The sequence below is a fragment of the Poecile atricapillus genome, chromosome 2 (genome assembly GCF_030490865.1).
Source record: "Poecile atricapillus isolate bPoeAtr1 chromosome 2, bPoeAtr1.hap1, whole genome shotgun sequence".
NCBI lineage: Eukaryota > Metazoa > Chordata > Aves > Passeriformes > Paridae > Poecile > Poecile atricapillus.
In genome coordinates this window covers 64,655,453-64,673,837 of record NC_081250.1, presented here as the reverse complement: position 1 = coordinate 64,673,837, position 18,385 = coordinate 64,655,453, and the positions used below count along the sequence as shown (strand labels likewise).

Here is an 18,385-nt window from a genome sequence, read left to right as displayed (position 1 = left end):
GTGGCTCAGTGTTCCACAAGAGAGATGTAGCTTCTTGCTGGGAAGCACATACGCTCCAGCAGCACACAGACAACGTGTGGACAGCAGGATATGGTCACAGGGAGAGGCTGTGAAGGGCAGCCTGCTGCTCAAACACGCTGTGCATTGGCACTGCTGCTGAGCAGCAGGCTGCAAAAGATTGCTGGGAGATCTGCTTTTTAGTCTGTGCTGGTTTAGGAAAGGCTGATATGCTTTACTACTCATTTTTGTCAGGCTCTTCCACTTAGAGAAAACACTCAGGGGCCTATAAATCAATAACAACTTGACAGTTACTGGCAAAACTGGAAAATTTGGCTGCTTTTGGGAATAGCCAGGACTTCAGTGGACGGGGTAGGCTGAAATTTCTGCTCTTCCTGTTTCGATGAGCTTTCCACTGCTTGTAAGAGTGTTTCCATGTCCAAGGACAGCAAAAGCATTCAGGAGTGGGACAGTCTGCCTCTTGTTTTGCAAACAGTTTCAGGAGCTATCCTGATTTGGAAAAACAAATGAAAAAAAAAAACAACAAAACCCTAAAAAAAAATAATTTGTTGTGGCATAGGAAAGCTGCAAGCTGCTCTCTTCCCAAGTCCAGTGATGTCATTGGCCCCTGACTGTGTGCTGTGTTTTCATTCAAATAATTGTATCTTTTAAAATATATTTTGCCATGCGTATTAGCTAGATGGGTTTTTTTTGTAGAGTCATTTAAATTCGCTGTGAAAATGCCTTCTTGAGACAGAGTTCTGCAGCAGTTCTGAGCTTTCTCAAGCACCCCCAGGATGGTCTTTTAAAAATCTTATTATTTTTCCTTTGTGGATATAAAGGGCTTTTTTTTTCCATTTTTCCCCTCTGCCCCCCAATTCCCTTTTCATGTACACATACACCCCAGGCTCATAAACATGTGGGAAAATCTTCCCTTGCACTTAAGCTATCCCAGAGTCTATTTCTGCCAGGCCGAATTTGTGCATTAACAGTAAAATCACAGAGGAATTTCTATCGCATACCCAAGCAAGTTTATGACAGCAGATGAGTATTTGTAGAACAGACACCAGGGGAATGTGTGGATGGCTGCAGGGCGCAGAGCCTGCCCTTTGCCTACGACACACTGTTGGCTTTCCACATGATTTCCCTCTCACAGCCCAGAGACGTTGACTTTGGCAACATCATTAGTGATAGACCATATATCATGGTTAATCAGATCTGCTGAGAGGCTATAAAGGCTGCTCATACCCTTCTCAAAAAAAAAAAAAAAGTATTTTCTCATATGCATTATTTTTAAACATAGGTCTCTGGTGTATAGTCATTAAATATATTTTCAGTCCTACTCAGCAGTGTTTCGTATTCTTAAACTGATGCATGTCTGAGGAGCACAGTATTTGTATGGAGCCAAATTAAAATATACAGTTTTGCCTCTTCCTTTAAAGAAAACTTAATGATTAAGCTCAGATTGACACAGATCAAAACATTGGCAAAACTTGTTGGAAACAGTGACTCATTTTTTATTTCAATTAACAGTTTCTCAGTTTCACATATAAACAGTGAAACTGTCAAAAATAATTATCACAGAGGGAGGGGGAAAAAAAAAAACCCTATTTTACTCTAAGGTAAGGAAAACAGGCTAAAACAATAGCTGTGTGTACTGATCAGGCTATCAATGAACCAAACTGAATCAGAGAGCTTTTCCTACTCTTGGCAGGGATCCTGTTGGTACTTATTTTTATGTTCTTTGAAATATTAATGTATTTATTTGTCTAACAACCTCTGTTTGTTGAGGAAAGCTTTCAGCTTTGCAAGAGCAGAGTTTTTTTTATTTCTTTCTATAGTGAAGAGACAAAAGTGATGGGACTTTCAAAATTATCAGAGATATTTAGTTAACTAATCACACTTTTTTAGCCTGAATTCTGCTTCCAAACATTCAATTTTAAAATCCTTTGTGTCTCTTTTTGGCAGTCATTATGATTTTCCAGTTGGTTTTAGTTTCTTTTCTTCTTTCCGGAAAAACTCAGATGAATCTGAACTAGTTATAAAATTTCTACAAATTTCTTTTTGTTGCTCATACAAACTCTGGCATATGAATACAGAAGGAAGAAAGTTTCTTAAACATAATCTGAACTTTATCTCAAATATTGGCACGTTAACCTATCTCCTGCAGACAAGAACATTCCCCTGCTTCCTTACTCTTTGCTTCCTACCCTGTGTTGTATGTTTCCCAGGATACGTTTCAGGTTCATGAGTTTAAGCTGAGATAAACAGTCCTCTCTGAATATTATTTCCAGTGTTTGCTAAGACTGTATGGAATTTTTATGTCCTGTATTTTGAGTAATTTGTGTATTTATTTAATTCTATATCCTCATTTTGCCGTTGAGAATTCAAGTAAGAGTGAGTTTCCTGGGGCTGAGAAGACGGGATTGGGTAGGGTTTGTGCTCAGCTGCAGGCGCTAGCCTAGGCTGAGCTTCGAGCCCATGAATAATCTCCCCAGAGCTGCTGAGGTCACTTGTGCTCCTGACACGTGTGTCGCAGTTGACTCGGTGTGACCTTGTTTGACTCCAGAGCAAAGGAAATGATGCCTCGGTTGACCAGAGCTGTTTGTTTCTGATTCGTCTGCATTTACATACCCTCCATGTCTGCTTTCCATTAACATGTGAGACTTTAGGGAGGGATCTTTTCACAAACAGTTACCACTGGCCAAACTAAACTCCACTGGACACGGTTGGAGACCATCAACTGCTTTTGAAAAACTGCCTGTGTTTCTCCTTTCAGACCAATTCCCTGCAGAGCTTGTGTGCTGACAACTCGTTGTGGCCAATACTCATGCTTCTCTCTTCCCCATCACTACGTTACTGCAAAGGAAAAGGAAAAACCCACTTTGGTGTTGCCTTATGAGGCTTGTAAGCCAGTTCATTGGTTGTCTCTTGAGGTGTTACTCAGATACTCTTTGTTGGGAAACCTCCTCCTGTCTGTGGAAATTTCTTTCAGTTGAATGCTTTCATGAACAATTACAGTCTGTGTTATCTGAGCATAATAAAACTAAACAGCTTCCTGTCACCATAACCTCTGTTTAGTTTTATGCTCATAATTTTCCAAATCATTGTATGGTCTCTCCTATCTTGGCCTAAGTTTGGAACTATTTCCCTCTTTTGATTTATTTTGCTATTATTTTGCCTGTGTTCAAAGGCCTCCTTCAAAATTTTTTTTTGCAATCTCTCCCTATACATTTTTCATCTTCTCTTAACCTCTCTGTTTTCAGGGTGGAAAGGGCTTATGCATTATTGTTCCTTTTATTTCTTTAAGTAGTACCTTGCCATTTTTAGTTGAAGAAATAATTGTGTCCTAGGCTTGCTGCATGTCTTTTGTGTTTCCAACCATCAGCGCGTTTTCAGGGAACCACAGATTTATTTTGTGGATAGAGCAGGAGGCACAGGGAGTCCTGTTACTGAGCAGGTGTGTAGGAGATTAGCAAGGAAGCTATTGCTCGATTTAATTCCAGCAGCACTCTTCTCTGAACCACCAACTACTATCTGTTTCTGCCCTTTCCAGATCCATTCACTCTCACCCGTAAAGAAACATTAATATTTTTTTCTCAGATGTGTAGGTTGTTTGGAAGCGTTATCATGAAAAATGGGTGAAACATTAGACCAATTGTATGATCAAAGATAAAAGAGCTTCAGAGATAAAGTTTCTTGTCTGCACACATGCATTTTTGGGAATAAGGCCCTGGCTGAATATCCTATTGCTTACTAGCAAATGTTTTGTCTCAATGTCAATGCCAGAATTTTAATTGCCATTCTCCCTGACATTAGATATGTAGTCTAAGAAAGTGATGTTGCATTGCAGCTGGAGGCTGACATGAAACTGAAGTGACACATCCTTTGCTGTGGAATATTTTTCTCCAGCTGTTTCTTTGTGGGGAGGGTTACAGAGACTGCACCTGTGCACGCTGGGGTAGCAGCAGCCCGGGAGGATTCCCTGCCATAACATTTGTCTGTGAAACACATACTCTCTCCCTGAGGAAATGGGCTTATGTCAACAAAAATGGAAACTTCAAAAAAAATCTGCATAGTGCTGGGAAAAGCTAAGCATCTTTGCTCTTAAAAGTGTGGGGTGATTAATTTTGTGTGCCATATTCCTCACACACACATTCTTCTTCTTTTGCCAAAAGCTGAATGTAATTGGCAGCCTGTGAATGTCCATAGTTGCCAGACAGCTTAAAATTGAGATACTGTGAAATGCAAACAAATGGAAATGTTTCTCCCTTGTGTAGAAATGTAAGAATTATTAAGCATTAAATAACACTTGAAAAGAGAGTCATTTAAGATGGTCAGAGATGAACCTGAGGTTGTTCTCGTGTACACACCTGGAGTAGAAGTTGAGTTCGAGTGGCCTGGACAAGAGGGTTCTGCCCTACAAACTGAATTTGTGCCCCCTTTTTTGGTTAGTGATGCAGCAGCTTCCTAAAATAGCTGTAGTAAGATGTAATCCTTCACATAGATACCCTCACATGAGAGTAACTTACATTCATATAACTTCCATTTTTTCCAGATGGAAGTAAATCACACTCATCTGAAATACCATTTCTGTTGATGTAGATGTGTCCACACAGGGAAAGGTGAGTTTTAGCTACGTAAGCAGAATGCAAGCAGCTTCTATATGCCAAGAAGCTCCAAGATGAGAGGGGATATGGCGAGTCCTGCTGGTACTCCTGCAGTGGGGCATTGGTGGCCTGCTTCAGTGAAGGAAAATTACTTGTATGTACCTTGCTTGTTCTCTCACTCCCTTGCATATTCTCTTTTTATTTTCAGGTACAGCTCAGCCACAACAGGGCAAAGTGCACTGGAGCTTCAGAAGTTCAGGCAGTAGGGGATCTGTTGTCATCTTTGCCAAGAGTCTGCCAGGTAAGAGATGTTTTTTCTGAGCCTCCATTTACCTTCCTTCCTTGTTTATTCTCAGCTCTTTAGCTTACAAAATCTTCTGAACATACACAATTCATAACCATGTGTCAGCAGAGTGCCCAGGGAGCTAAAATGCTGTTTTTTGTAAAGGTGAAAGGGTAACACAGCTACAGGGTAAATTAGAAAAAGAGGTGGCCAAACTCAACTTAGCTGCAGTCTGAAAATAAAGAAAATCATGCTTTTGAGAAGAATTGTGCCTACAGACTGAAAATATAAATCTTCTTTTACAAAAACACAATTGTACCATTACCATTTTTGTGAGCACATCTGCTCTACATTTATATGTATCTTTTGTTATAGATCAAAACATTTTTGAGTTGCCTTTTCTGACCTACCAATGGCACACTTTATTTAGCATTCAATTCTGTCAGACCCTTCAAGGTGTAGTGTTCCCCAATACTGCCATTAAGTTGAATAATACATGCATATGGTTTAATCCATGCTGTCTCCAGCAGTTAGTCTCCTTCTGGAGAATATCCAGACATAGCTTGAAAAGAGATGACTAGGAAAGAAATAAACAAATTCACTTGACAAATTGGCCAGCGTATCTTTTGTCTCAGCCATCTTCCACTTCAAAAATCTTGTTCAAATAAAATAATTGTGCTTGAGACATAAGTAGAGCAGACTTTTTTCATCCCCAAAGGTCAAGGTTTTATATATAGATGGTAAAACATAATTATCCCAGGCAAACAAAAGTGAAAACTGAGGCCCAGCCTTTGGGTTAAACTCAGTAGAAAAGCAAAGAGAGAAACATAGACAGTCTGGAATATTTGGTCTCCTTCAAATATGAGCAAAATTCCTTTCTACATTGACCATCCTGTCTTCAAAACAAAATTCTTCTGCTCAGAGTGCAAAAATATGGCTAAACTGTATTGCTCTCTCTGCAGCTCTGGGCTGCCAAGTGGGCACCAACAATTCTTTCCCACTGTAAAAGCAGGCCATGTGAGGAAAAAGATAGTTATTCATTTCTGCAAGGAAGGTGCTGCAGCATCACCACAAAGCCACGGAGCTCAGTATTCCTGAAGTGGTTTTGCATGGCTATTTTTTTAGGTTCACTCTCCAGTTGCATAACAACATATGCTTTCCATATTTACAACATTAAAATAGACCGAGATTTTAAAAAAAGAACTCCTACTGCAAATGATATGGCACTGATGGTTACTACTGATACACCCATGTCTTTCTCCTCCAAAGCCAGCTACATGCTGCCTCAATCTGTCATGAAATGCCTGTAATCTCAGAGCCATCATGCAATAGCAATATGCAAGGAAATGAACCCAAAGAAAAAGTGTCTGCTTGGCATCAGAACTTGGAGATTGTCCCTTAAAGTGTTGGTATGTCCCTGGGTCTCCCTAGTGTTTCCAGCGGATATTTTGTGTTGGAAGGAAGAAATGTCTCAGCTAAGCCTGAAGGCACCTGTTGGAAGGTGCTCTAAAACACAAGGATTGTCGATAGTGGGGATCAGTCTATACTGGTGGCAGATGTTTCATGCCTGATAATGACTGGAAGGAAAATTTCCTACCAAGGAACTGTCAAGCACAAGATGTCTGTAGTGTATTAAGAGCTTTAGAAATAAAATACCAGGTTGTGATAGAGGCTTGCTTTATGTGAAGTTTCTCTCTCGTCAAAATAATTTTCAGGAAGAACTGTTTTTCCTTTTTTAACACCTGTTTTTGACATTTCTGCTACAGAAAAGCTTTTTGTTGTAGTCAAAATAACTCTGTTATGAAATGTAGATGTAGGTAGGGTAAGAAGAAGTTATAACTGATATGTTTGAGGGGTTCCTGCAAAGAGTTCTTGCACACGAAAGAAAAATGTATGCCCTAACAGCTCTCAACCTTCCTATGTCATAAACAAATGTGGAAATGGAAAGGGCAAATTCTCAGCTGTGAGCCAGGATTAAAACAAGCAGCAAAGCCTATCTTCTCTGAGCTTCACTTTGTGCTACCCCCCTCCCCCCTTGCCCAGCACCTCCACCACTGTGAGGCTTTTTTAAACCAGTTCCCCATACGAAATCCTGGACCTGAAACCAGCATGATGCTGAGGACATGAAGAATCATTCAATTTGGTGGATGATGGTTTTCAGATAGAGCAGTCCCCTTTTGTACCTGTGAAGAGGTTTGGACAGCCACAGAAAGGTCCTGGTGGACAGAGAGCAGATGACGAGGTTAAAAGTGCACGATGGCTGTGGTTCACCACTCGGGTATCAGCAATGCGGACATGCCTCTGTGTGTTTGGATTCCAGGCACACAACTCTGAATGCACCTGTCTAAATCAAGGGGCTGCTCAAACCTTGAGCTGTCCTCAGCCAGACACCCCAAACCCTCCCAGATTTACCTTCAACACTCACTGGGGACTGCTGCAGTGGATGGCAAGGCACTGTTCTTACGAAATAAGGTCTGGAGAGAAATGAGTCTTCTATAAAATTATTTCATACTTTTTGGCTTCTCTCATTCAGCCTAGCGCTGAACCTCTCCCTTCTCTCCCACTTCCCATTCGCCCCACGAGGCCTCCCTGACCTTGCAATCCACCCACAGTTTCCATGTTACTGTCAGCCTCCTTTCACTTGACTGATGAGAAATATGTGATTATTCAACACATCATAAAAACAGCCAGAACAAATGAAGGAGAAATCTGGAAAGTATTTATAGAAAATCTGTAAACAATCATTGCAATCCAGCTATTCAAAACTGTGCACACATTAGTTTATTAGCTGTAGAGCTGTCAGAGTCTCTTTTGTTATTTCACCTTTTTTTGAAAATTAAGAGCTGCTTTGTTACACTCATAGCCATTTTGTGTTTCAGAGATTTCTGTTAGCAGACACAATTTCTTTTTTGAACCACAATAAGTGAGATTTTCTTTCCTTGTGACTACACATAATTTCATTGACTTCAGAGGTTTGACAAGCACCGATTCACTGACACTCCTTGTGTGCTAAAAGGCTTCTTGAGGCAGCTTCAAGCACAGGCATCTGATTGCTGTGTACAGCTCAACATCAGATTCTGATAAGCAGGAAGGAGGAGGTGAGAAGGGAAGAGCTGTAAAGCTCTTTGGGAAAACAGCACAATGCAATGGTGAGGCACACGTTGCAAAGTCTCTCTTTTCTCTGCAAGAGGCTGGGGTGTTTCTTACTCACCATAGCGTGATTTAACCAGAGCGGGATGACTCCATCAAGACTTTTGGGGTAAACCAGCTCTCGGTTGTAGGTATACAGTGTCCAAAAGGATATACACACAAACTGGAACCAAAATGCAAAATGAAAGAAATTTTAAAACAGAAGACAAACATAGCTGGTAGGATTTGGTTAGTGCTTTCATTTCTGAGAAGGCAAAATGTCTCCATGTTTTTTTACATGAAAAATGATGACATTGCCAGATAAACTCATGTTATCTCACATTTACTCAGAGATGCAGTGTTCTGTGTTGATACTGAGAGAAAAAAACCCTGCTTTATAAACTGCCAACACTGACATTTTCTGTGGAATCTGAGATTAGCTGCTGCTGCTTTTTTTTTTCTTTCCCTTTGCAGATGGGATCTTTTGATGGTCAAGTAGTTCTCCTCAAGGGACTGTCTGTCAAGACTTTGTTTTGCTCAGTAACAAAGTAAAAACAGATCTTGATAAGGCAGTTCACATAGACTTGCCCTTTACCTTCACAATTCATAAGCCTAATTCCTAAACTGCAGGTGAAAGCTGCACACTGTGAGCACCCATTTTTTTTCCCAATAGAAAAAATAGTGGGACAACTTAACTGGAGGAAATGATCCCTGGTTTCAGTTACTGATACCTGGAAGCTGATTTGCAATTTTTGGCCTGTCTTTGTATTTGAGCACACTTTATGCTTGGGGTTAGAAGTCGGGTGTGAGATGCTGGAAGAGTGAGACTATGCCGCAGTCCTGTGAGCATGGTGAGGATGCCTGGTGGGATATGAAAGCAGCACAGTGAACACTGCTGTACAGGGAAGATAATTATCCAATCTCTCTGACTCCATCCCTGGCAGGGCTTTTTATGGAGCCAGCTAGCTGAGCTGCTTGTGGACCATGTTTAAACAGTGCCTCTGAGATTCAGCTGGTGAGGTGGCTGCAGGCATCACTCTCACAGAGTGTACCTACATGTATAAATAACCCATCAGTTCCTGTCCAACCCACGGCATTTTGATAAACAGCATTGTCTGTGAGGGAGTAGGTGATCCATGATGAATCTGACGTAGGCTGTGACTATAATTATTTTTCCGTGAATCTGTTTCTCTCCAGTGCTTATTTAAAGCTACTCTGGCATCAGAGAAGGAGATGTGAGATTTTGCTGTCTCTAAGGTAGCCTCTCATGTCCTCCTGACCTGTGCTGCCCTTTAGAGAAAAGCCCTAAGTTGATAAATCCACAGCTATTTGGACCATGAGATTAACAGAGGGGTTACACCTCATTCACCCTTTGGGGTCAATCTGTGTCCGATTGAGGACAGCAACCCTAACGTTTGTGCAAGAGGCTTTGCTTTCAACCACAACAGGCTCAGCATTGTTTCCTCTTCTAAATGGTCCAAATCCATTCCAAATTCAAAGGTATAAGAAAGCCCTTGGTTCTTACCTATCTCATACACATACTTTTGGTACTGTACACTTCTAATCATTTATGCAAACGTTATTTTCACATCCAGAGACAAAGGGTACTTACCATGGACACTGGGAAAGCCAGGACACTGAAAAGAAGGTCTCTGCTGGAAATTACGCACTTAGCACATCGCAGTTTCTTAATTAGTCTCAACACATCAGCCAGGAAGGACACCCCATAGAAGACAGCCTGCAAAACCTAAAGTAATTACACCTAATGAGGGAAACTCATCCAGCTTTCATTAGCATGTTCCTGAATGAAATCTGTTCTTGCTCTTCAGGGAGCTGTTTTGTTTGTGAGCTGCAAGCCTGTGTGAGGGATATAGCTGTTGGCTAAATCTCTTCTACTAACCCAAAGTGATTAAATAAAGTTGGTCAGGAGACAACTTTAACAGTATCCCAGTTAACAGACTAAACAGAGATGTGTGATGCAATTCAGATGGGTGAAGTGAAGGGATATGTACAAAGCCAGCTCGGTCACACTTCCTATGTTAATAGTTGACCATTGGATGTATCTCAGCAGGAAAGAACAAATTATGCCAGGATATTTCCTGTAAAGCAATTGCTAGATAGCTTTTCCACTATTTAGCCAACACAGATTCTTCTTTCTAGGGACTCCCAGTGCAGTTGATCTTAGTGCCAAGTAGCTCAAAATGATCTAAGGTGAGAATTGGGTGCAGAAGTTACAAAAACAGAATCTCTTTCACTGAATTCAAAGGGATTTGAAAAAGGATTTCAAGTGCTTAGAAGCAAAGATCCAGACATCACCAACTTAAAATGAAGTTTTACTTAAGTTTGAATGAAGCAATTTATAACTAATGAATTTTAGGGTTAGGAGGTTGTGTTTTGGTTTGAAGTCTTTTTCCTTTTTTCATTAAATCATGTATAGGTAGTGAGGATGGGATTTTTTGGGGAGGGCACTAGGAGGGTTTGGTAAAGAACTAGATATGTGCACAGTGACAAAACAGTTCTCCAAATTATGTGTAAAATTGTCATATTACTGTGGTTTAAACCAATATTGCTTTTCTAATTGCTTAATTTTCCTCTAACACTACACAGCAGATCAAGATGAACCAGATTTGTCAGACACGCTAAGGCAGAATAGAACCTTGCAGTAAAATACTTCTCTCACTGTCCTGCATTTAGCACCAAGTCAGTTCAGTTCACTTAACTCCTGGGGTGACCGCTTCTTTTTAAGGCTAGGTTGTCCCAGAGCGATGCAATATGGGAAATGCAACCTACTCCAAACACTGGATCAGCTGGTGATGCTTAAATGGAAAGAGGGCTACAGCTTTCAGGATGAGATCTCTTTTGCCATGATCTTACTCTGAATCATATATTTACTTAGAGCAAAGTCTCTGAAGTTGTGGCTGGTTACTTCATCAGTTTCTGAAGAAGCTGAGAAGGGTGGTGCTTGGGAGAGGACAGGATTAGTGCAATGTTTTTCCACCAGAAATTCCTTTATTATCAAAATATATGAGGGGAGGAGGAGACTATGATTTCACCATGCCTGTTGTCAAACAAGGGCTTCTGCAAGCTTTAGTTTCCAGAGACTGACTCTTCCTGGGCAACAAAATGACCATAGTTTGTAGTTGTGTGAACGGTCCCAAAATATTTTGTTTCTTCACAGCACAGGGAAAAGAGAGTCTTCCTTCCCTATCCTTTCCACAGCCCAGAGAGCCACAACAGTAAGTACCACGGTTGGATTGGCCCTCTCCCTGTGCAGACCCACAGCAGTGGAGGTAGGGAGGTGCTGACACAGGCTGGGTAACCAGCCCAGGGTCACCCAGGATGAAGTATCAGAGGTTGTGAATCACCCAGTTCATCTGCAAAGCCCCACGTTTCCTATCAAGGCCTATTGTAACAGACATATCTTTACCAAAAAAAACCAAAAAAACAAAACAAAAAACCCAAGCAGGTTCATCAGAGCCCACATAGATTTTTGTTCAATTCTGAGGCACCTAAAGAAGCTGTTTCAAGTGTGATTTTCCCCTCTCCATTATCACAATTAGCAGGTACTATTTCAGTCAGTAGGGATTCATCCCTTTAAGTCACGGGTCTGGTTCAGTAAAGTCCATGCTGCTGTGCAGGGTGCTTAGACACAAACACATGTTCAGCCCAAATGTCTGTCCCAATCCTTGGCCTCACCAGGACACCAATAGCAAGTCCTCGAAGAGCTAAGAAAAGCCTGGTAATAAACAGTAGCTCTTGTTACACCATGTAGAGTCAGCAGTAACTTTCTGTAGAAGGCATGAAAAATGAACATGAGGGTGGTGACAGTCCAGTGACACATGGTGACTAATTGCCAATAAAGCAATTAGGGCGAAGCCTGGTTCCCAGAGGATGGGGCTATTATTATCTTGTTCATGGTCAGCCTTACATTAATCATGGGACAGGGATAGGCTGCTTCTTTCCCCGCTTCAAAATTAACTAAAATAAACATTGCTGAAAAGAAACAGTCCCAAAACAGCCACATTCTCAGCCTGGTAAATATTCTGTTATACACATGGGAGGACAATGTTATCTTGTGTATGGAAAATTCTTATCTGAATGTGTAACCTGACCCATTTCTCTGGCTAAACATGGAGAAGAATAACCCCTGAAGAAGTTTGAATTCAGCCTCAGGAACTTGGATTTGTGCTGCTGTAGCTCTACCCTTGTTCATCATCATAGCTTCAAAGGTGTTTCAGACACTTTAGTGATCACCCTGTATTTCCAAGAGCAGTGGAAGGTTATACAAGTAGTTTTCAAACCAGAAAACTGAACTTGGCTAGGATCACCCCTAGTACTGTGCAGTCTGGCACTGTACACCCCCAGTAGATTAAAATCCAAGCTCCAAACCCACTGGAGTTATTGTTGTAAGAAAGGTGCATCCAAATCTTGTAGCCCTCCAGTAAAGGGAAAATGCTGACATTAAAAAAAAAAAAAAAAAAGTGAAAACATCAAATTATTCCAGATGTCCTGTGAATTTCCCAAGCAACAGTGCTGGCACTCAAAAATCCATTGCAGGCGCTCATGGAATATAAATCCACTGGCTGTAAATAGACAGGATTCCCTAAAGTGTTCCCACACGAACAGAAGGAAGACTGGAAGCATTCAGAAAGCTAATGATTAACCCAAAGAGGAGAATATGGATATGATTATCCCTGCTGGTGAGAGGCTGCTTTCCCCTCTAGACCCTGTAGAGATCCATGGTGCTGGGTGCTGTAGAAACATTTAATTTGGCCAGATCAATTTTCCAAACTGAGACTCACAGTGACAAAGCTCAATTTTTATCTGGTGCAGTGATCAGAAGGGTGTTTCTGTTTAAGTAACCTGACATGATTTACTTTTGTGTATAAGATCTTGCCATATGTGTATATTGAAATCTCCAGCTAGTACAAATAAATCAGGCTCATAGTTCTGCCCTTTAGGGAGGGATAAATCCAATATTCTGAGCAAGTTATTAGACATAAAAGTCAACATTTGGTGTAGACACACACCTATTCACATGATAGTGTCCTGGAAAATATCTTTACTAAATACTATTTGGGCCTATTCTGAAATAAGTATAAAGCAGCTTTCAGGACAATTGAAAGGTATTTCTGTTATGAAAGACAAAAGCGTAAGGAATAAATTGGGGCAGGAACTCAATTAATAGCTTTTAAAGGTGCAGTGTGCTTATTATGCAGTGATTTACTAATGGATTTACAGCAGTGAGCAGATTTTTATGAGCTCAGATATTTCAGGCAATGAATGATTCCGCTTGCACTGTTTTGTGTCACAGATGAATGAAATGAATACAAAACTGTTTTTATCTCTCATTTCTGCTTCTTCAATAATGGGTCAATGAACCTCTTTGATACAAAGCCCAATCATCCTTTCTTTTTCCCCTACAAAAATATTTCCTTTCTGAATCTTGATTGCTGTGATCATTAAGAAGATGAATCTGAAGCAATGTCAGAGCTGTAGCTCTCTTGGGAGAGCCACGTGACTAGCAACAAATTGAATGAGGTGCTAAAAGAGGGCCATATCTTGAAGGAATGCTTCCAGCATCTCTCCAGCAAAACTGGGAGACAAGCAGCATTTCCATCCCCAGGAAATGTTACTTCTCCCAGTACTTCTATTTCAGATCACAGTGAGGCAGCCAGAGCAGCTTTCCACAGAAAGAGATTTTTAAATGCTATTCCAAAGAGATAAGAGAAATTTTGGAGGGAAAATTTCCAAGTGATTCAGAGAGCCAGTGCCAGAAGCCAGGCAATCCCAGTCTGGCAGAACACAGGCAGAAGAGCTGGACAAAGGCTGTCTCTGTGTTCCTGGCTCTGGGGAGGCCTCCAAGGCACTGCCCAGGCCTGCCCAGCACAGCAGATCCACTGAACCAGAACAGCCCAGTGTGCAGCTTTTGCCTGCTCTTCTTCCCAATGACCATACCTCCTGACATCCCAAGGTGTTTTCTGGGACTGTGTCCAGACTGACAGAAATTCAATGTGTTGGATGTGCACCCAATGGACAAGTGTGGTTGACAGGCATCTCTTGGTCCTCGATGTTCCTCAGCAACAATAGGAAGTGGCTTAATGCTAGACCATGGCATGAGTTTTTAGGTCCAGTGGAGCCCCACAGGGAGCACCATGGCATGTGGGACATGTTGTTTTCTCACCCTCTTCCTCTCTTATACAGCAGCTCAAGAACCTTCCACCACTTTTTGCTGCTGCTTTACCAAAAAATGCTACCCAGTTCAGCAGGAGAAAGGGGGGTGACAGCATTTCTTTCCCTAATCCCTCTTCATTTTTTGGCAATCCTTGAAAGAAGTAAATCTCTGAAGAGGAAGGACTACCATCCATGAAGGAGTAATTCTGCACACCCTGTCCCACTGCCACATTTTCCGCATGACAGATAGGCAGTATCTTCAGCCCAAACCATTTCCCTGTTGGCTGGCAGCTCCATTTTAGCATTGGGATCAGATCAATGAGTGGTTAAAAGTTGGGAGTCAAATGACTGGGGAAGCGGAGCAAGAGCCCTCACTCATGGAGATTCAATAAGACATGAGCTGTTCAGCAGATCTGTAAATGAGCTGGCAAAGGAAGCAAATACTGCGGTGGTACATTTTGTGAATCTGATGGGGCTTTTCTTTCCCTGTCAAAGCGACCCAACTGTAAAATTGCCAAAGAATCTCAGGATACTGAGTGCCTGAGTGATCAAATACTAGGCAAAAAAAAAAAAAAAATCAGTGTTGATAAGTGCAATGTAAAGCATTTCAGAAAAAAATTAAAAAGCAGCTTCAATTATATATTTTTCAACAGTGGGTTCTATATTAGTTATCACCATCCACTTATGTTGGACTCAGTGTGGATAGCTCTCTCAACTTGCTGTCTCCTTACCTACCAGTGGTCAAAAAAGACAAATAAAGACTTAAGAGCAGTCAAGAAGAATTAAACTACAAACAAGGAAACACTTAGGCTTCTGTATAAACCCATATATGCTCATGACGTGACCGCTACGGCCTGCCTCACCTATCCCCTCCTCAAACTTGAAAAACTGCTGCAAAGGGTGACATGGACGCTTTAATGAAAGAAACAGCCCTTTGTGAACAGAAATGAGAAAAGCTTGGACTTCCAGCTTGCAGAAAAGAGTAACTGAGAGGATAATCTAATGCCACTCTAATGAGTGGCAAAGAAAATGTGAACAAGGATAGATGATTAGATTACAACACAGAAAGAATGAGGCATGCAGTTCAGTTGTCAAGGAAGTAGGTTTACACCAACAAAATTAACTGTTCTTTCACACAAGGCACACTTGCCTCATGGCACAGAGGATAGGGAAAGTACCAGAAGTATGAACAGGCATGTTTTTCCTTTAGACAGATGAAAGGAAGGCTTTGAATGGTTATTAGCTACCTTAGCCTGGATTTATTTTTTGGCTGGGTTACTCAGGATGCTAATGGGACAGTAAAGCTATGCTTGTACATGCTCTTGCCTTGTGGAGCCTTTCCCTGCTGGTCACTAAGGAAAACTGGATAATTTCAGTGAGTATTTCTTCATCCCAAAATACTGGGAGATTGGTTACTTGCTTTGTCCTTTTGATCTCATGCTTTAGAGCTGGCTGGTAAATCTTATTATAATGGTGCCAGAGGATGAGGGTGGAGATGCTGTTTTGCCTGAAAATACAAGTGGTATTTTAGTGGGGTCAGCTATGCCCCAAAAATGGCTCTACTGATAAACAGACAATATCACAATTAGCAGTACAAATACCACCCCACTGCAGTGATATATATGTGTCCTCATCCTTCCACTGCCTCATTCACTGCCTCTTGGTTGCAAATGTTTCACAGAGTCACAGAATGGTTGAGGCTGGAAGAGAACTAAATTCCCCGCCTCCCTGAAGGTCTCCAAAAGCCCCACTTGGAGCTGGGGAGCCTTTAGGCTTCCACTGAACTCCAGCATAGGGTGTGTCCTTCTGAAGGGTAAAAGTAGAGACAAACATGCCCCAGACCAGACCTCCCACTGATATTTAACTCTGACGGTCACACAGAATGGCTGAAAGGCTGCATAGATCCCTGTGGTCATCCTTCAAATTAGCAAGACTGTGAATTTTTTTCTCTTAGGAAAACTCTTACATTTCCTTTATGAACCCTCTCCACAAGCCTGGTCTTTCCACCCTACCAGCACTACTTCCCTGAGTTGCTGATGATCACCTTGGACTTCGAACAAGCCCTTGGGTATTTCATGTACTTTCACTTTTATTTCTATCCTGTGAAATGTTAGCACATTAGAAAAACCAGAACATATTACAGTCTCCTTTTTCTGTCTGCTTTTAGGAAATTTACAACCAGTTGATAACACTGCTGAAACTCATTTAATAATATCACAAGCACCTCTCTCCACAGGCTGAAATTTCTTTCCCTTGTGTTCTCAACTGATTGTCAAACTAAGCAGGTACTCTGAATGGCTAAATTAGCACAGTATTCTGCTTTGTTTCACTTTTCCTGTAATTTAGAGGACATAAAAGCCTATTAAAAAAATTGAAGTAAAACTCCAAGCAGTGCTGAAATGTTTTGAATTGAAGGTTAGAAAACAGGCACCAAATTTGTATGTGTCCTGGCTGGACAACCCCCCACTTTTCTGTCCTTCTCACTGACAATATCTCTTTTGCAAGGAGGCAGCAATCTTGAAAGTACTGGTTCTGAAAACCAAGCATCTCACCAGTCAATATTCTTTCTGCATGAAACCTGTGAATACATTTCACAGCACAAGCACAGATGCCTCCTTAGTTTCCTTTGGGGCAAAAACCAGCAAAGGAAGCAGTTTAACAGCAGCTAATACACCAGCTGCATATGTCTTGAGGCACAGATGGCAGACAAACAAATAGACATATTGGTATCGCTGTACAACACAATTTGCTTACCAGATTGAGAACTGTCAAATATTTCCACTGCCCACCGTAAAGGAACACTTCAGATGGCCGCTCCTCTGTTTTCACATGTGAGATGGAATAGGCAACAAAAAAATACCAGACAAAAGCAAGGCAGTGGTACGTGGCGAGAGTAGAGATTTCCATGCTTCAGCCAGGAGCAACTGACTGCTGCTCCTAAAGCAGCTTTTCTCTTAAGGTGCTCAGTGCATGGGATAAGGCAAGGGAGGAGGGTTTACTGCAGAGAAGTCTCAGGACACGATGCCACTTTGCTCTTGTCAAAAGGAAAAATCACAAGGCTGCAAACTTTGCTTCTGTTTGTTTCCCTTTTCACTGTACAGATAGTCTGGGGGGTGGAGGGATGAGAAGAATAGGCTTATTGCATGGATTTAAATGCCTTGCTCAAGATTAACAAAGATTAGTTGGAGAGTTACATAAGTTTTGGGTTGGGTAATTTTTTTTGCAAAAGTGGGGGGGAGTTTTGCTGCTGATTTTGTGTAACAGGCTGTCATGTGTCGGGTAGAGAGTGAAAACAAGTGGCATTTTCCTCACTTGTAGCTGTATATGTAGCCATGTCTCCAGCTCAGCTTGGGAAGCCTCCGTGACTGTTTTTGCCTTGTGGAAAGAAAGAAGTGGGAAATCTAATGGCCTGTGAAAGAGAAGCATAGTTGATTTGTTGATAGGCTACGAAGGTGGTAAGGAAGCTGACAGGATTCATAGGCAAAGGTCCTTGGGGCTGAAAATCTCAGTGGCTGTTAATATTTTTTTTGTGGGAAAAGGCTCTGCCACCTTTATGCCACTCCCAGCAGCTGGGATCCATCACAGCTGTGCATGGCAGGTTGGACAAACCCTAAGTCACTCTGAAGCTCTGGCAAGGATGGAGACATAGGGCAAAGGCCTTGGGTGACAAACAAGAAGTGCTGAGTAGTGTGTCTTGCCTCTCTGCTTCTTTATTTGCTGCCATTCAACTTCAGACAGCCTCTCTTCCCTGGCATGGTGTCATTGCATCACCAGGGCTGAGAAGAAAAGAAGAACCAGTACAAAATGACCCAAAAATAAAGCAAACAAAAAAATTCCCACGAGAATGGTTGCTTTTCCCTCTGCTCCTGCTGCACCAAGCAGCCATAACTAGCACTGGAAAACACACAGAGCATTTCCTAGAATCTCCATGATTGCTGTGCTCTCAGAAGTAATTGCCACCTGAGTGGTAGTATCATGCCCCATCCCACAGCTGGACCTTCCCCATGCAGGATGGGGAGGCAGGATGCCCTTCCTGCCCCTGCAGAGGTTGCCCCGTGAGCAGGGTTCAGCTTTGGCCAAGCACACTGCATTAAGAGATCTCTTTTTCCTCCCCTTTTAAATGGCCTACAGACAGCATTGAGCAATCTGCTGTGTTTTGGTTTGGTTTGTTTTTAATCTGGCTTTTTTTCTC

The 18,385-nt window shown here is 41.7% G+C and overlaps 1 protein-coding gene across 1 annotated transcript in view; it reads right to left on the bottom strand.

The window, feature by feature from the left end:
* ADTRP (androgen dependent TFPI regulating protein) overlaps window positions 1-17,287 on the bottom strand; it is a 30,373-nt gene extending 13,086 nt beyond the window's left edge. The window contains exons 1-3 of the mRNA XM_058832466.1: window positions 16,948-17,287; window positions 9,632-9,766; window positions 8,102-8,203 (exon numbers count right to left, since the gene is read on the bottom strand). Coding sequence (XP_058688449.1) covers window positions 8,102-8,203; window positions 9,632-9,766; window positions 16,948-17,100 — 390 coding nt within the window. The 5' untranslated portion in view covers window positions 17,101-17,287. The remainder of the gene's footprint in view (window positions 1-8,101; window positions 8,204-9,631; window positions 9,767-16,947) is intronic.
* Between the last annotated feature and the right edge of the window lie 1,098 nt (window positions 17,288-18,385).